The sequence below is a fragment of the Myotis nattereri genome (genome assembly GCF_964212035.1).
Source record: "Myotis nattereri genome assembly, chromosome: 12".
Taxonomy (NCBI): Eukaryota; Metazoa; Chordata; class Mammalia; order Chiroptera; family Vespertilionidae; genus Myotis; species Myotis nattereri.
The window spans coordinates 40,181,189-40,199,454 of record NC_138087.1 but is presented as its reverse complement, the minus strand read 5'-3'; the positions used below and the strand labels follow the sequence as shown (position 1 = coordinate 40,199,454).

General features: G+C 37.4%; 1 protein-coding gene across 2 annotated transcripts in view; it reads right to left on the bottom strand.

The window, feature by feature from the left end:
* The window catches only part of SMC5 (structural maintenance of chromosomes 5), a 94,469-nt gene that overhangs the window by 57,084 nt on the left and 19,119 nt on the right, over positions 1 to 18,266 (bottom strand). For both annotated transcript variants that reach the window (XM_081103880.1, XM_081103881.1), the window contains exons 4-8: positions 10,835 to 10,997; positions 7,579 to 7,713; positions 5,678 to 5,818; positions 4,152 to 4,313; positions 3,315 to 3,386 (exon numbers count right to left, since the gene is read on the bottom strand). In XM_081103880.1, the coding sequence (XP_080960006.1) occupies positions 3,315 to 3,386; positions 4,152 to 4,313; positions 5,678 to 5,818; positions 7,579 to 7,713; positions 10,835 to 10,997 (673 nt within the window). The remainder of the gene's footprint in view (positions 1 to 3,314; positions 3,387 to 4,151; positions 4,314 to 5,677; positions 5,819 to 7,578; positions 7,714 to 10,834; positions 10,998 to 18,266) is intronic.

Genomic DNA, 18,266 nt, shown 5'->3' with positions numbered 1-18,266 from the left:
TCCCAAGAAACCAGAAACACCAATCAGAAAAGATATATGCACCCCTATGTTCATAGCAGCACAATTCACCATAGCTAAGATCTGGAAACAGCCTAAGTGCCCATCAGTAGATGAATGGATTAGAAAACTGTGGTACATCTACACGATGGAATACTATGCTGCTCTAAAAAGGAAGGAACTCTTACCATTTGCAACGTCATGGATGGAACTGGAGAGCATTATGCTAAGTGAAATAAGCCAGTCAATGAAGGAAACATACCACATGATCTCACTCATTCATGGATAATAGAGACCATTATAAACTTTTGAACAATAATAGATTCAGAGGCAGAGCTGCCTCAAACAGATTGTCAAACTGCAGTGGGAAGGCCGGGGAGGGTTGGGGGGCAGGAGGGAGGGGGGTAAGAGATCAACTAAAGGACTTGTATGCATGCGTATAAGCATAACCAATGGACATAAGACACTGGGGGATAGGGGAGGCTGGGGGACTGTCTAGGGCGGGGGATAAAATGGACACATATGTAATACCCTTTGTAATACTTTAAGCAATAAAAAAATTAAAAAAAAAATACATATGTACTTCCATGTTCATTGCACTATTATTTCTAATAACCAAGATATGGAAACAGAAAACTAAGTGTTCATCAATGGATAAATGGAAAAAGAAAATGTGATATATACACAATGGAATATTATGCAGCCATAAAAAAGAAGTAAATCCTGACCTAACCAGTTTGGCTCAGTGGATAGAGCATCGGCCTGTGGACTGGAGGGTCCCGGGTTCGATTCCAGTCAAGGACATGTACCTTGGTTGTGGGCATATCCCCAGTAGGGGGTGTGCAAGAGGCAGCTGATAAATGTTTCTCTTATCGATGTTTCTAACTCTCTATCCCTCTCCCTTCCTCTCTGTAAAAAATCAATAAAATATATTTTTTTAAAAAGAAGTAAATCCTGTCACTTGCAACAACATGGATGAAACCTGAGGGCTATTCAAAGTGAAATAAGCTCATAGATACATAGAATAGATTGGTAGTTGCCAGAGGTGGGAGGTGTTAATGGATGGGTGAAATGGGTTTTGGAGGATCAGAAGGTACAAACATCCAGTTAAAAAAATTTGTAACTATGTACAATAGAAATGTTAACTAGACTTATTTTGTGATAATTTCACAACATATACAAATATCATATCATTATGTTGTATACCTAAAACTAATATAATGCTATTCTTTAAAAAAAAGAGTGAAAGAAAAAGGAATAAAAAGCTGACAATTCTAAAAAAAAATTAAAAAAAATCCCAGAGACTCTTAGAACAAGGAAATCTACACTAATAAAAGAGAAACATGGTAATTGGCGTATGACCGCTACCCTTTTCATTGGCTAATCAGCGAGATATGCAAATTAACTGTCAGCCAAGATGGCGGCCGGCAGCCAGGCAGCTTGAAACTAACATGAGGCTTGCTTGCCTCAGTGAGGGAGGATCGTTGGAGGAAACCAATGTTCCCCGCCTGCGGCTGCACCTCTGAGCGGGCAGTTTAAGAAACATTGTAACAAATACCGGCCGGACTTCAGCCAGCAGATTCGCAACATTGTAAGCAAAGGCCAGAAACCTACTTTCAGCAGGAGGCCTAAGAGCTGGAGCCAAGCCTCAAGGTAAAGCTGGCCCAGAATAAAAAAGAAAAAAAGGAGCGGTTGGGAGCTTCAGTCACCCCCAGCCTGAAAACAACCCTCAGCTCCTCACCCAGACTGGCCAGGCACCCCAGGGGGGACCCCCACCCTGATCCAGGACACCCTTCAGGGCAAACCAGCTGGCACCCACCCATGCACCAGGCCTCTATCCTATATAGTAAAAGGGTAATATGCCTCCTGGCACTGGGATCAACGTGACAGGGGGCAGCGCCCAAACCCCCTGATCGGCCCTGCTCTGTGTGTGATGGGGTAGAGCCATAACCTCCCCATTGGCCCTGCCCTGAGTGTGAGAGTGGCAGCACCCCAACCCCCTGATGGGCCCTGCTCTGTGGGTGATAGAGGGCGGTGCCCCAACCCCCTGATGGGCCCTGCTCTGTGTGTGACAGGGGGCTGCGCCCCAACCCCCTGATTGGCCCTGCTCTGTGCGTGACAGGGTACAGAGCCCCAAGCCCCTGATGGGCCCTGCTCTGTGAGTGACAGGGGGAAATGCCCCAACCCCGATTGGCCCTGTTCTGTGCATGACAGGGGGTGGTGCCACAACCTCCCCATCGACCCTGCCTTGAGTGTGACAGGGGATGGTGCCCCAAACCCCCAATCGGCCCTACCCTGAGCGTGACTGAGGGTGGAATCACAACCTCCTGATCGCCCTGCTCTGTGTATGACAGGGGCGGCACCCCAACTCCCCAATTGGCCCTGCTCTGAGCCCGACCAGGGGCTGCACCTAGGGATTGGGCCTGCCCTCTGCCACCCGGGAGCAGGCCTAAGCCAGCAGGTCGTTATCTCCTGAGGGGTCCCAGACTGGGAGAGGGCACAGGCCGGGCTGAGGGACCGCCCCCCCCCCCCCCCCCCGAGTGCACAAATTTTTGTGCACCAGGCCTCTAGTGTCAAGTATAAAAGACATCGCATAGAATGTAATTACTCCAGCACTACCTCCTACCCAATGTCCCTACATCCTACCCATACACATACCTTGAGCACATAACACTGGCAGCCAAAGCTTCTGCCATGAAAATCTGAGGTTTATTCTCTAGGGAAATAAACGAAAGAAGCCTTGGAGTTGAAGATAAAGGCACAGAAAAAGGGGTGAGGCTGAATATCTACCCCTAAGGCAGATAATTTAAAATTCAGTTGTTGAATGATCCTAGAAAATAGAATTCCACTTACATTTGCGGATCCACTAGCTAAAAACCCCACTTTCTTGCCCAACATTCTAAAATAAATTTGCCATGAAGTCCTACCCATGAAAAAGAATTTGTAATCAGCTTTTTAATGCCCTACTCTTGATATAAACAAAATAAATTCCTTATATTTTATTTTTTGCTATTAAGGTAACTGAATCCAATTTTATCATTACCCTAGTAAAAAACAAACAAAAAAAACACACAACTTCAGCCACCTAGCCACAAAGATGATAATGTGTATCTATGATTAGTTTTGAGCAATTTTTCCTAATTATCTTCTGTGCAACGGTTATACTTCCAAATATTAGTTTTCCTCATAGATTATAAGAAATAGAGAATAAGGAAGATGTTAGACAATTCCCAAACAAAAGGTGACCCCAAAATCCAGACCCAAACACAAACTTTAGGGCAAATTAGTATAATAAAAATTTCAATACAAAATCTTACATGTTTATCTTTCCTTTCTATAACATCTTGCTTTTGTTTGCATTTTTGAGATGTCTCCTTAATATCTGTTGCCTGTAAGATTGAACCAGAAGGGGAGAGATTTTAAAAATTCAAGCAAAATGAAGTATGTGCTTCAGCCATCCAAATATTAAGTTGTTATGTAAGTTAACCTACAATGCTTTTCCATGATTTCTTTCAAACCAAATACATCATTATCACCCCAAAAAATACGTTATCTGCAAATCTACAGGTTATTCCTATTGATATTAAAAACAACTGTAGCAATATGCAGACATGTTTTTTTAGTCTCTTTACACTTATTTTCTCATGTTCTTTCATCTGATGCTAAAAACAATCCTATAAGATAGCAGAGTCCATAGTTTAAACCAGGGGTGGGCAAACTTTCTGACTCGAGGGCCACAATGGGTTCTTAAACTGGACCGGAGGGCCGGAACAAAGCATGGATGGAGTGTTTGTATGAACTAATATAAATTCAAAGTAAACATCATTACATAAAAGGGTACGGTCTTTTTTTTTTTTTTTTTTTTTAGTTTTATTCATTTCAAACGGGCCAGATCCGGCCAGCGGGCTGTAGTTTGCCCACGGCTGGTTTAAACCATTCTGATAGGAATATTACTTGAATCCTCTTGTAATTAATCACATTTTGTTTCCTCTTTTTATATCTTGATATAAAGTAGCAACCTTCCAACAGTGATGATTAGAATGTTGCAAGCCCTATGATGGTACAATTTCTAGTTAAACTTAAGGAACCAACACTACATGTCTTGCAAAATATTTTTTTGTATGTGCAAGTCCAAAATTGAGCCAGGAAAGTACCTTCACTTTGATTTGAGCCTCCAAATTGTGACGCTGCATTTCTATTTCTTCAATTCGACGTGTTATAGGAATCTGCCCATCTTTAAGTTTTCTTACTTCGTCCTTTACTCGGTCACGAGCTAGTTTTACTTCTTCATATTCCTGACGAACATTTTCATATTCCTTGCAATTATTAAAAATAACACAAAACAGAAGTTAATGCACTACTAGCTTAAACTAACACATATACTAACATCAAGGTAGAAGCAGAAACTAAATCTATGAAAAGACTGTTTTGATATCCATTTGACAGGTTTATTAATATAACATTTGCCCTCTGAAACAACTTCAGAAATGGTGAATACAAACATAATGATTTACTAAGAGTCTTGAAACTCATTGAACATTTATCTCCATCAGTAGTTTGGACTCTGATATCCATCTCTTCCTGTTTCTGATATCCTAATGGCTACTAAAAATGAGGTTCTCTAGTCTCTTAATAGAGAAGGGATACAGGAATGTATAAAGAAGCAAAAGAAACTCAGTTATGAAAAATAAAAATGAAAAAAGTGTAAGACAAAAGAAAAATGAGTAAAAAAAAATAGAAGAAAAAGAAACATGCAGGTGAAAATGATGCTTGTCATGTCACAGGAATTAATAAAAATAAATGGAGCACTACAATGAAGTTAAAAAGAGAGAAGAACGTAAGTAAACATTAGAGTAAAGCAAAAAAAAAAATGAAAAAAGACTGATGTCAATATTAGAAAATAAAAGAGAAACTGAAGACTTCATAAAGCAAAGATAAAGTGCAAGAGTACTAAGAGGTATAGAAAAATGTAATAAAAATGTGCGGAAGGATGCAAAAGTTTAATAATGGAATTATAAGACAGGGTAGGGTGAAGTTACAGCGGGGGGGGAGAGGGACAAAAATAGAGGCACATATTTTTTCAATCTAGTAACAATTATTTCCATTCTAACCCTGGAACAAACATTATAAAACTTTCTTATTCCTTTTTACCCACTGTGAAGGAATGCATGAGGGAACTGAATCTTTAGCTCAAACTGCAGTCATAAATAATAAAATATACATCTCACAGTGATTAGAAACAGTAGCCTCAGTAAATTTATGAGGCATGTGAGTCAAAGACTACAGCTTATGTCCTTCAGCTATGTGTCTACAGCTGAATTTGATATTAATAGCACACTCCAAGTAAATTTTTAGTGACCGGAGGCCACTCAAGAACTTAATTTTTACGTGTGTAAACATTTTTATGTCATTACCATTTTATAAAACAAAACTATCTGTTAAGGACAAAAATTTGGAAGAAATCCCAGCTTTTTTCTGAGTCCTTAGACCTAGTAAACTGTTACTTGTTAATATTTTAATAACACAGCACACAGCTATATAACACAGAGACAGATACATTTTATTATATATTATAAAGCAAAAATGAACAAAAGCACCTAATTGGAATTTTAGTCCTCCTTTCTAACTTTTCTTCTACTTCAAGAATCACTATTTTTGCCTCTAATAACTAAGAACTTACCACCCATGGCCTTTTAGCTTCAAGCATCTCAATCAAATCTAAATGTCGTTTACGTTCATAGAACCTCTCCACATCTTGTTTATATCTTTCATTCCTCTGAACCATTTTCTCTAGATATTCCGTTTTCTCTTTGCATGAGGTCTATAAGAAATATTTGTTTAAACTATTAGTTTAACTGGGAAAAGAACAGGTCAAGTTTTTTAATAATAAAAAATGTATAATATTAACAAATTTTACAGTAAAGAATTCCACAGATGTTCTAAAAACTATGTAAAACAGCCCTAGCCAGTTGTGCTCAGTGGCAGCCTGCAGACCAGAGTCCCAGGTTCTATTCTGGTCAGAGGCATGTACCTTAGTTGCAGGCTCTTCTCTAGCCCGGGCCCTGGTCGGGGTATGTGCAGGAGGCAACCAATCGATGTGTCTCTCTCACATCAATGTTTCTGTCTTTCCCTCTCTTCCACTCTCACTAAAAATCAATGAAAAAAATATCCTCGGGTGAGGATTACCAAACAAAACAACAACAACAAAACCCAAAAAACTATGGAAAACATGCACATGTAAGCTCTGGTCTAGGCACTATAATTTATTAGTCATGTGACTCCGAGGAAGCCCTGCCACCTCACTGAGCCTGGATTCTTCTCACTTAAAGAGAAGAAAGTTAACTGCCTCATTCATGCCAAGGGTAGAAGCAGCTCACTTGCTTTGGGTAAAAGCTCATAAACTGTAATGTGATATACAAATAAAAATATTAATGTTATGAACACCCATAACTTAAGGACTTAGAAATGAGAAGAAAAGCTACTGCAAAATAATAAATACAAAGATGTACTTAGAATTTAGTATAAAATATACTTTTTTCCTTTCACATGACAATAGGTAATTTCAGGGAGTGTTTCAGATGGGAATATTGGATTGTTTGATGTGGAGATGGTAAAAAGATATCTGAAGGTAAAATAATTACAAATCCTTTGGTCATTCACTCTGAATAAGTGTAATAATAAAAATAATACTAAATTATAACAAAAACATATTATAAAGTATAGACAGTTACAGTACAAAAAAAGCATTTATAAGGTATCTTATTAAAAAAACTTACAGAATTATTTGTTTCTGAGCCCTACGAAATGATTCATTAAATAAAACACCTTTACAAACAATATGCAAAGAGACATTTTAATTGTTTTATTAAAGGTGAAAAAAATCAACACTTCTACTAAATGTATAGTTTTCTTACAAAGTCTATCTTCATACAACTGAAATATCAGAGGTTGAATAGAGACACTATATTAAAAACTGTATGGTATTTGCTGCACTAACCAAAGCCTTACATAATGCCTGGCACATAGTAGGTTTTTAATAAATATTAAATGAGTAAGAGAATAATACTGAAACTTCTGAGACAAAAATACTTTGTAATACTATTATTAGTTCCTTAGAAATTCAATAACATATATTTGATGAAATGATAGTCAAAAATTTCAAACTTTACATTTATCAAATCTATTCTCACTTTTTAAAAAATATATTTTATTGATTTTTTACAGAGAGGAAGGGAGATTGATAGAGAGTTAGAAACATCGATGAGAGAGAAACATCGATCAGCTGCCTCCTTCACACCCCCAACTGGGGATGTGCCTGCAACCAAGGTACATGCCCTTGACCGGAATCGAACCTGGGACCTTTCAGTCCGCAGGCCGATGCTCTATCCACAGAGCCAAACCGGTTAGGGCATAGTCTCACTTTTTGTCACTTAATTTAATTAATGTTAGCACTACAATCCTGCATGAAAAAAAAATCACAAATATATGAATTTACTCAGTGGTTCAGCACTCACTTTCCCACATTTTGAGACACAGAAATCAAGGAGGGGCAATTAAAATGAGTTGTCCATTTATAAATACCTCTAGTTGTTTTTCTTTCTCCCTGAAGTTTTTGAGTTCACAGTGATATCTATGCATTTCTGGAGGACCAATTGACTTCTCAGTAGCTTCAAGTAGTTCAATTTTACTGAGTTTTGCAAATTCTCCAACTTTATCCTAGAGCACAAAACTTAAATATCAGCAACTATTATCATTTATAAATATCTCCAAAATATTTTTCACTAAATGATCACATTTGTCAAGATGAAATAAAAGAAAAAATATTTATTTTGAGATGTGATCTTAATATAAACTGTGTCCTTTCATATATTATTCTTTAAAATAATAGAAATAAACTTAGGGTATAAACTATCATCTTTTTGAGAACCTTTAAAAAATTTCTGTGAACACCTTCTTATACTCTACACAAGAATAAACTCAAAATGGATTAAAAATTTAAATGTTGAACTCAAAACCATAAAAATCCTAGAAGAAAATATAGGCAGTAAAATCTTGGACATTTCTTATAGCAACATTTTTTTTGATATATCTCCTCTGGCAAGGTAAACAAAAGAAAACCAAATGGAACTAAATCAAAAAGTTTTTGCACAGCAAAAGAAACCATCAACAAAATGAAAAGATAACCCACTGAATGGAAGAACATATTCAATGAAAACATATGATAAGGGCTTAATATCCAAAATTTATAAGGAACTTATAAAACTCAACCAAAAAAACAATCCAAGTAAAAATGGGCAAAGGACCCGAATAGACATTTCTCCAAAGAGGACATATAGAAGGCCAATAGACATATGAAAAGATGCTCAATATCACTAATAATCAGAGAAATGAAAATTAAAACTATACTGATATATCACCTCACACCTATCAGAATGGCTTTCATCAATAAATCAAGAAACAACAAGTGTTGGCGAGGATGTGGAGAAAAGGGAACCTTCTTGCATTGGTGAGAATGCAGCTTGGTGCTGGCACTGTGGAAAGCAGTATGGAGCTACCACAAAAAATTAAAAATCAAACTGCCTTTTTGACCTAGCTACTCCACTTCTGGGGATATACCCGAAGAAACCTGAAACACTCATTTGAACGAATATATGCACACTTAGTTCATTGCAGCGTTATTTATAACAGCCAAGATTTGGAAGCAGCCCAAGTGGCCATCAGTAGATGAGTGGATAAAAAAATCTGTGGTACATTTACACAATGGAATATTACTTGGCCATAAAAAAGAAGGAACTCTTACCTTCTGCAACAAGATGACCGGACCTAGAGATTATTATGCTAAGTGAAATTAACCAGAGAAAGACAAGTACCATATGATTTCACTTATATGTGGAATCTAATAAATTAACAAACAAAATAGAAATAGACTCAGACACAGAGAAGAGACAGACAGCTATTAGAGGGGGAGGGTGTTGGGAGGCTGGCAAAAAAAGGTGAAGAGATTAAGAAACAAATAAAAAACACACAAACTCATAGACACAGGCAACAGTATGGTGATTACCAGAGGGAAAGGGGTGGGGAAGGAGGTAAAAGAGGGGAAGGGGGGGGGATAAATGGTGATGGAAGGAGACTTGACTTGGGTTTGTGAACACACAATGTAATATACAGATGACGTATTATAGAATTGTACCCCTTGAAACCTATACTATTTTATTAACCAATGTCACCCCAATAAACTAAATAAAAATTAAAAAATTCTATGTCAATATCTCCAGTTTCAAAAGTTTATATACATACAATAAACAGTTTGGGATAAGAGAAAATAGTCAAAATGATCATCTACCACACATCAATTGGAATATTAAAAGTTAAAAAAAGAGGCAATTTTAAACATCCACTTTTGGAAATCATCTGACATCAGATGATAAATGCTTTCAAAGTTTAATTTTTACTTGATATAAACATATAAACAAATCATCACTGTTTTTAAAGAAAAAATGAACTATAATTTTTTATAGTTACTATTACCAGGCAGCAGTCAAAGATAAAGTTAAAAGGCATCTCACTTTAACATTTAATATGCATTAGCAAGAAGTTTTATTTTTACTAAAAAAAAACCCCCAAAATATATAAAGGTGTTACAAGGCATTCCTAAAAATTTAAGAGTTTTAGTTTATCAAATATTTTATATAAATCCAATTAAGTTGTTTATTAACAAAAATTAAGAAATGGAAGCCCACAGTAATTCAAGCTACTCTTTGTAATTGAAAATAATACAACTTTATTACCTGTACAATACTCCATAACTTAGACTATTTATTAATTGAAATTTTCCAAATTACTAGAAATTAAGATTATACCTTAAAACAGTGATTTTCAGTCAGTGTGCCCCACTGGTGTACTGCAAGAATTTTTTTTTTAATATATTTTATTGATTTTTTACAGAGAGGAAGGGCGAAGGATAGAGAGTTAGAAACATCGATGAGAGAGAAACATCGATCAGCTGCCTCCTGCACACTGCCTACTTGGGATGTGCCCGCAACCAAGGTACATGTCCTTGACCGGAATCGAACCTGGGACCTTTCAGTCCGCAGGCCGACGCTCTAACCACTGAGCCAAACCGGTTAGGGCAAGAATTTTTCAACATGTAATACCTGACTATTTAAGTCAGGGGCACTTACCTCTTTCCCCCTAGATCTGCGGTTCTCAAACTGTGGGTCGCGACCCCTTTGGGGGGGGGGGTCTAAGACCATCGGAAAACACATATATAATTACATATTGTTTTTGTGATTAAGCACTATGCTTTAATTATGTTCAATTTGTAACAATGAAAATACATCCTGCATATCAGATATTTACATTACGATTCATAACAGTAGCAAAATTACAGTTATGAAGTAGCAATGAAAATAATTTTATGGTTGGGGGTCACCACAACATGAGGAACTGTATTAAAAGGTTGCAGCATTAGAAAGGTTGAGAACCACTGCCCTAGATTGTCAAAAAAATGACAACAACCAACACAATAGCCGTATGGTGTGAATGAATCAAAATTTTATCTATTTTTGTTGTCAGATTGGCAAAAAATATATTTTTTGGTGTGCTGCAGAATTTTAGTAAAGTTTATGTGTGCCTTGAGATGAAAAAGGTTGGAAATTGCTGCTGTAAGAGACAAGATGCTACCTTTCTTACAAAGAATTATTAGCATAAGACTGCTATGCTCAGTTTAAATAGTAATCTTTACAATATCCTTGGAAAAGTATTTACATTCTTATACAGCATAAAAAGGAAACATTATATACAAAGCTTCCCATCTTTACATTTAATTCTCCCATACCTGAGGTAGAAACTGGCAAAGATTGCCCACTTGAATATTTAAGGCTGCAACTTGCTCTTCTACTACTTTCTGGGTTGTCGATTTTTTGTTGATGAACCAAAAGGACTGATTTTTTGCCACATCAATCTCACGAGTAATTACAAGATTTCCAGAACTCCTGAATCTAGTTAAAAAAATAATTTTAAAATATTTATATTCAAAATACATGCATTATTTCAGAAATAAAATTTCCAAAATACTCTTGCACCAAAGGTTGCTGAACACGGTTATTATAATAATTTTTATTTCTTTTGATATTTTGGCCCATCTAGAGAAGAAAACTCTGACATTTTATTAGTATTAACACATGATTTAGTACTCTTTTCAACATTCAACATTATTTAAACTTAAAATAAAATTGAAATAAATTCCAATACTAATTCCCAAACACTGCCAGAGGATTCACATATCTGAAGTTATTTATCCTTTAATCATTATGCTATTGTCCAATTAGATGTACTGATTGCAATTCAAAATGGGTTGGTATATAAAAGCATGTAACAACCTTGAAAGTCCCTCTATGTGGGAAATGTATGAATGAAACCAATTCTTGCATATGCATTTCCAAACATCAAAACTAGCCTGTCCATGGCTTCTCCTCATTATGTACGCCACTATGAATTCAGAGGGGACTATATCACATGGATATACAGGGACATTAAATGACAAAGAACCTGAAAGAAGGGTATTTACTTATTTCTTGCTTTTAGGAGTACTACTGCACCACACTTCCCATCTATTCATTAATCTTCTTCACTGGGAACCAGCAGCATGTGGTAGAAAGATAAATTATTGGTATCCAATAGCTATATGACAATTTATAAATGTTGTATATACAAATTATACTATAATCAGAACTCAAACAGTAAGATTTTAGGACTTAAAAAATTGTTGTTTCAAACTTTCACTTCCAGCAGAATGAATAATAAAGTAGAGTTTTTAAAATCATCTTGCTACAAACACAACAAAAATTGATAGATAAAATACTAAAATATCTTCATAAATGCACTTATGAGTTAGCATGAAAGAAATGAATTCTGGTCAAAATCCCAAGTAGGAACACAGGAGTGAAAAAAATGAAGTGGGTTTTCACCCTAAGGGCATTTGGCAAAAGAGTAATCTTGCACATTCATTTTCATGAGCTTACAGGGAAGTGGTGTTGCAGATACAGCCCAGAGCTTTTACAAAGGTAGACAGTCTAATAAAAACCATCCCCCAAAGGCTATACACACTCAGTGTAAGCGCAAACTGGAAACACTCCTTCACTACCACACGGGAAGCAAGGTAAATTGCCTGTCTTAAACTATGGCTTGAATTGTGAAACAAGCAAAAAAACCTCCCTCAAAAGTTACTAACAAGTCAGTCTCAAACAGAGATGCATCTTTAAGTTAAATGACATACCTACGGAGGTTAAAAAACCCTCAAACTGAAAATTCTGTATATTGTGATCATGGATTGAAAGTGTCCAATGGTCTGTGATAAAAGTTAATAAAAATTCCCTCTGTAGGAATCTACCTGTATTCTCAAAGAATTTACAGATAAAGTTCAAAGATAAAGGAGCATCTCACTGGTTCACTAGAAACACACACACACACACACACACACACACACACACACACACACACCCCAAAGCATCAAGAGTAAGAACTAGCAGAAATAGTAGAAAGTAGAATTATATTGGAATTAATGAACTCCAAAATAAAATACATAGGTTTACTGTATTTTTTAAAAATATATTTTATTGATTTTTTACAGAGAGAAAGGAAGAGGGATAGAGAGTTAGAAACATCGATGAGAGAGAAACATCAATCAGCTGCCTCCTGCACACCTCCTACTGGGGATGTGCCTGCAACCAAGGTACATGCCCTTGACTGGAATCGAACCCGGGACCTTTCAGTCCACAGGCTGACGCTCTATCAACTGAGCCAAACCGGTTAGGGGTAGATTTACTGTATTTTAAGAAAATATTGAAAATATAAGCAGTAAACAAGAAGATTTGAGAAAAAAACAAACAAACAAACCCCACAGAACCCAAAGAGAAATGGACCTAGAATGCTACACAAAGATATAAAAAGAAAAATGTGAAAGCTATTAAGAGACATGGATGACTGAGACTGAGTAAGAAAGTCTAACATCTGTTTAATGAGTTCTAGAAGTGAGGAAAGACAGCATGGGTCATAGGCAATATTTGAAGATTTTATAAAAAGATAAATTTTCCAAATCACAGGCTGAAGAATCTCATTATATCCCTAACAAAATAAATAAAAATTAAACCCACACCTAAATATATAATGTAAAACTACAAAATACGAAAAACAGATATAATTTCAAAAACTTCCTGACAAAAAGAGAATTACTATCAAAGAAACTACAATTAGGCTCATATCAGAAGACAATAAAATTATACTTTGCATGGGCTACGAAAGAACCTATCAATGTAAAATTTTATATCTAGCAAATACAGCTTTCAAGATAGAGCAAAATTACATCATTTTCAGACAAAAACTAAGTGTTCCACTAACAGTGGTTCTCAACCTTCCTAATGCCGCGACCCTTTAATACAGTTCCTCATGTTGTGGTGACCCCCAACCATAAAATTATTTTCATTGCTACTTCATAACTGTAATTTTGCTACTGTTATGAATCGTAATGTAAATACCTGATATGCAGAATGTATTTTCATTGTTCGTGACCCACAGGTTGAGAACCGCTGCACGAGAAGATCCTCATTAAAAGAAATTTTAAAGTATGCCCTTTAACAGAAAGAGATCCCAAAGGGAAGAACAAAAATGCAAGAAAGAATGAAAGACAAGGCAAAGAGAAAATGTGTGTGGTAATTCAAGACAAACACAGACAGTATAAACTAATAATAGATATGTCTTCAAAGGGTTTAATAAGACAGAATTAAAATAGCATAAGTTCATAGATATTATTAAAATAAAAGTATTTCATGATCTTATTCAGTAGGAAGATATACTTAATTAACATTAGTCTCTAATTAAAGTTATTAAGGGACTTCCAGTCAAGATGGCAGAGTAGGCAAAAGGTGTGCTCACGTCCTCCCATGGCCACACCAAAATTACCAAACAACCATCAGTGACACCTGAAGACCAGCTAAAAAGAAGTCCCATAACCACAACGAAGGATATAAAAAAGAAGCCACAAAGAAAGACTAGTAGGAGGGATGGAGACATGATGTGGCAATTAACTATCTTGGCTGTAGAGATTCCCCCTGAGGAGCACATAGAGTCCCAGTTCCACACTCAGGTCCTCAACCTGGGCCATCAGTGCCAGGAAGAGAAGTCTCCATAATAGCTGGCTGTGAAAACCAACATGGACTGCATCTGAGTGAGACAGAGATCTACTGGAGTCCCAGGCATTCCTCTTGTGGAGCCCATGAACAGACTTGCTCACTCACAGACTAACTTGCTCTGCAGTCCAGTGAGGGGGCAGCAGCTTGAAGAGCACCAGGAACATTATGGGGAGAAACAAAACTGACTGGCTTCAGGGAGAGGGCCAGGAGTGGGCATAGGAGTAAGGGTACATCTTTCCTAGGATGTAAATGCTGGCAGATGCCATTACTTCTCTGTTAACCCCTTCTCCACCCACCCAGCAAGTGCAGGCAGGCACCAAATCTGTGATCTCCATTAATCTGGCTAACACCATTTTCCCTGCCTGGTGATTCCCTAAGACCACAGCCCAACTCAAGCACCAGCCCAAGCCACTTCCAACAGCTCTTCCACCTAAGCATCTGGCCTTGGCTAGTGCTGCACTTTCCTAAAATCTCTCAGAGGCCTCCAAACCCCAAATAGGCAGGAGCTGGATTCAGTGTGTCCTGTGCCTCTTGCTAAATCAGTGGTTCTCAACCTTGGCTGCACATTAGAATTGCCTGGGAATCTTTTTTTTTTTTTAAGTATATTTTACATATTGATTTTTCACAGAGAGGAAGGGAGAGGGATAGAGAGTTAGAAACATCGATGAGAGAGAAATATCGATCAGCTGCCTCCTGCACACCTCCTACTGGAGATATGCCCACAACCAAGGTACATGTCCCTGGCCAGAATCGAACCTGGGACCTTTCAGTCCGCAGGCCGACACTCTATCCACTGAGCCAAACTGGTTAGGGCCCTGGGAATCTTTTTAAGATCCTGATTTCTGGGCCTCATCCTCCGGAAATTCTGTTTCTTTGTTATGGGGTGGGGCCACAACATTAGTAACAAAGAAACAGAATTTCCAGAGAATGAGGCCCAGAAATCAGGATTTTAAAAAGATTCCCAGGTGATTCTAATGTGCAGCCAAGGCTGAGAACCACTGTGCTAAATGGCCCCCAAGCCCAGCACAAGCAGCACGTGGTGTCACTTTACACTGTTAACTCCCATCAGGTGGCCAAAAGACTGGAATAAGCTGCGGCCTGTATTGGCCTAGAACAGTGGTCTCAACCTTGGCTGCAAATTAGAATCACCTGGGAATCTTTTCAAAATCCTGATTTCTAGGGCTCATCCTCCGGAAATTCTGTTTCTTTTTTATGGGGTGAGGCCACAACATTAGTAACAAAGAAACAAACTATCTAAATCAGTGATTCTCAAAGTTGGCTGCACATTAGAATCACCTGGGAATCTTTTTAAATTCACCCCATAACAAAGAATGAATTTCCGGAGGATGAGGCCCAGAAATCGGGATTTTAAAAAGATTCCCAGGTGATTCTAATGTGCAGCCAAGGTTGAGAACCACTGCACTAGAACCAACAAGCCCAGTGGCCAGCTTCACACCACACCCAACGAGGTCCACAAACAACACCTGAAGGTAGATTCAGCTGGCACCAGAACCCCACTAAAGCAACTCCCACTCCACTGAGTCAGCCCCCACACAACAGCTTGTCCGCTGTAGTCAAGATGAACCCTCAGAGCCAGTCAGCATGAAGGGCAATCCCACTCACTGATGTGCCAACAGCAATCAAGGCTCAACTACAACAGGAAGACACACATACCTACACAAGGGACATTCCTGGAGCAAAGGGCTCAGATGAATAGGGAGACTGTGCCACTGGGCCTCATAGGACACCTACAACACAAGGCCCCTCTGCACAGACTCGGAGATATAGATCTACCTGACACTACAAGCACACACAGAGAATCGGCCAAAATGAGGAGACAAAGAAACATATCCCAAATGAAAGAACAGGACAAAACTGCAGAAAAAGAACTAAATGAAATGGAGTCAAACAATCTACCAGATACAGAGTTAAAAACAAAACAAAACTGTTTATAAGGATGCTCAATAAACTTAGGGGGAAAATAGATGAACTCAGAACCTCAACAAAGATATAGAAGCTATTAAGAATACATTAGAGCAGTGGTTCTCAACCTTCCTAATGCTGCGACCCTTTAATACAGTTCCTCATGTTGTGGTGACCCCCAACCATAAAATTATTTTTGTTGCTACTTCAAAACTGTAATTTTGCTACTGTTATGAATCGTAATGTAAATATCTGATATGCAGGATGTATTTTCATTGTTACAAATTGAACATAATTAAAGCATAGTGATTAATCACAAAAACAATATGTAGTTACATATGTGTTTTCCGATGGTCTTAGGCGACCCCTGTGAAAGGGTCGTTCGACCCCAAAGGGGTCGCGACCCACAGGTTGAGAACTGCTGCATTAGAGGTAATCAACAGCAGATTAGATGAAGCAGAGGACTGAATCAGGGATCTGAAAGATAAGGTAGCAGAAAACACCAAACCAGAACAGCGGAAAGATAAAAGAATTTTTAAAAATAAGGACAGTTTAAAGGACCTCTAGGACAACATCAAATGTTATAGCAGTTGCATCACAGGAGAACCAAAAGGAGATAAGGGAGAGAGAGAGTGAGCGAGCAAGGGATTGAGAACCTATTTGAACAAATAATGAGAATGAAATGAAATTGAATTAAGGAAAGTGAAAAACTTCCCTAACCTGACACAGGAAACAGACTTACAAGTCCAGGAAGCACAGAGTCCCAAACAAGATGAACTCAAAGAAGTCCACACCAAGACACATCACAATTAAAATCCCCAAAATTGAAGACAAAGAGAGAATCGTAAAACTATCAAGAGAAAAGCAATTAGCTACATATAAGGGAGCTCACATAAGACTATCAGCTGCAAAAAACAACAAAGATTTTTTTTAATATATTTTATTGATTTTTTACAGAGAGGAAGGGAGAGAGATAGAGAGTCAGAAACATCGATGAGAGAGAATCACCGATCAGCTGCCTCCTGCACATCTCCTACTGGGGATATGCCCGCAACCCAGGTACATGCCCTTGACCGGAATCGAACCTGGGACCTCTCAGTCCGCAGGCCGACGCTCTATCCACTGAGCCAAACCGGTTTCGGCAACAATAAAGATTACTCCGCAAAGATATCATTGGAATTGAAGGAGAGAAAAGAGACTCCCAGATAAGAAAAAGAAAAAAGGAGTTAATTACCATTAAACAAGTATTAGAGAAAATGTTGAAGGGACTTCTTTAAGCCGAAAAGATAAAAATATGATTAAAAAAATATAAGAAAAAAATCATTGAAAAAGTTAAATACATAATAAAGGCAGTAGATCAACCAACTATAAACCTATGACAAAGGTTAAAAGGCAAAAGTAGAAAGATCATGTGTAATTACAATAAGTTAACAGATACACAAACACACAAAAGAGGTAAAAAATAATGACAAAAACATAAATCTGGACAGAATAAATAAAAAATTTTAGTAATTTTAGAATATGTTCAAAATTAAGCTACCATCAACTTAAAAACATCCAAATGGCAATAACCACATACCTATCAACAATTACTTCAAATGTAAATGGACTAAATGCTCCAATTAAAAGACACAGGGTTGCTGAACAGATTAAGAAAACCAAACAAATAAAAAAGCAAGACCTGTACATATGTTTCCTTAATAAGACACACTTCAGATTGAAAGACACACATAGACTAAAAGTAAAGGGAGGTAAAAAAGATTTTTTGTGCAAGTGTAAATGAAAAATAGGCTGGGTAGCAATACTTGTATCAGACAAAACAGACTTTAAAACAAGGCCTGTAAAAGACAAAGAAGGGCATTTCATAATGATAAAGGGATCAATCCAAGAAAAGGATATAACTCTAGTAAACATCCATGCTCCTAATGTAGAAGCACCTAAATATATAAAGCAAATACTGACAGACATAAAAGGAGAGATCAACAGCTATACAATCATAGTAGGGGACTTTAACAACCCATTGACACCCAAGGATAGATTATCCAGACTTCTGTCTGGATCAAAAAGTAAACAGCAGCCTTCAATGACACACTAGACCAGATGGATTTAATTGATATTTTTAGAACATTTCACTCAAAAGCAGAATATACATTCTAT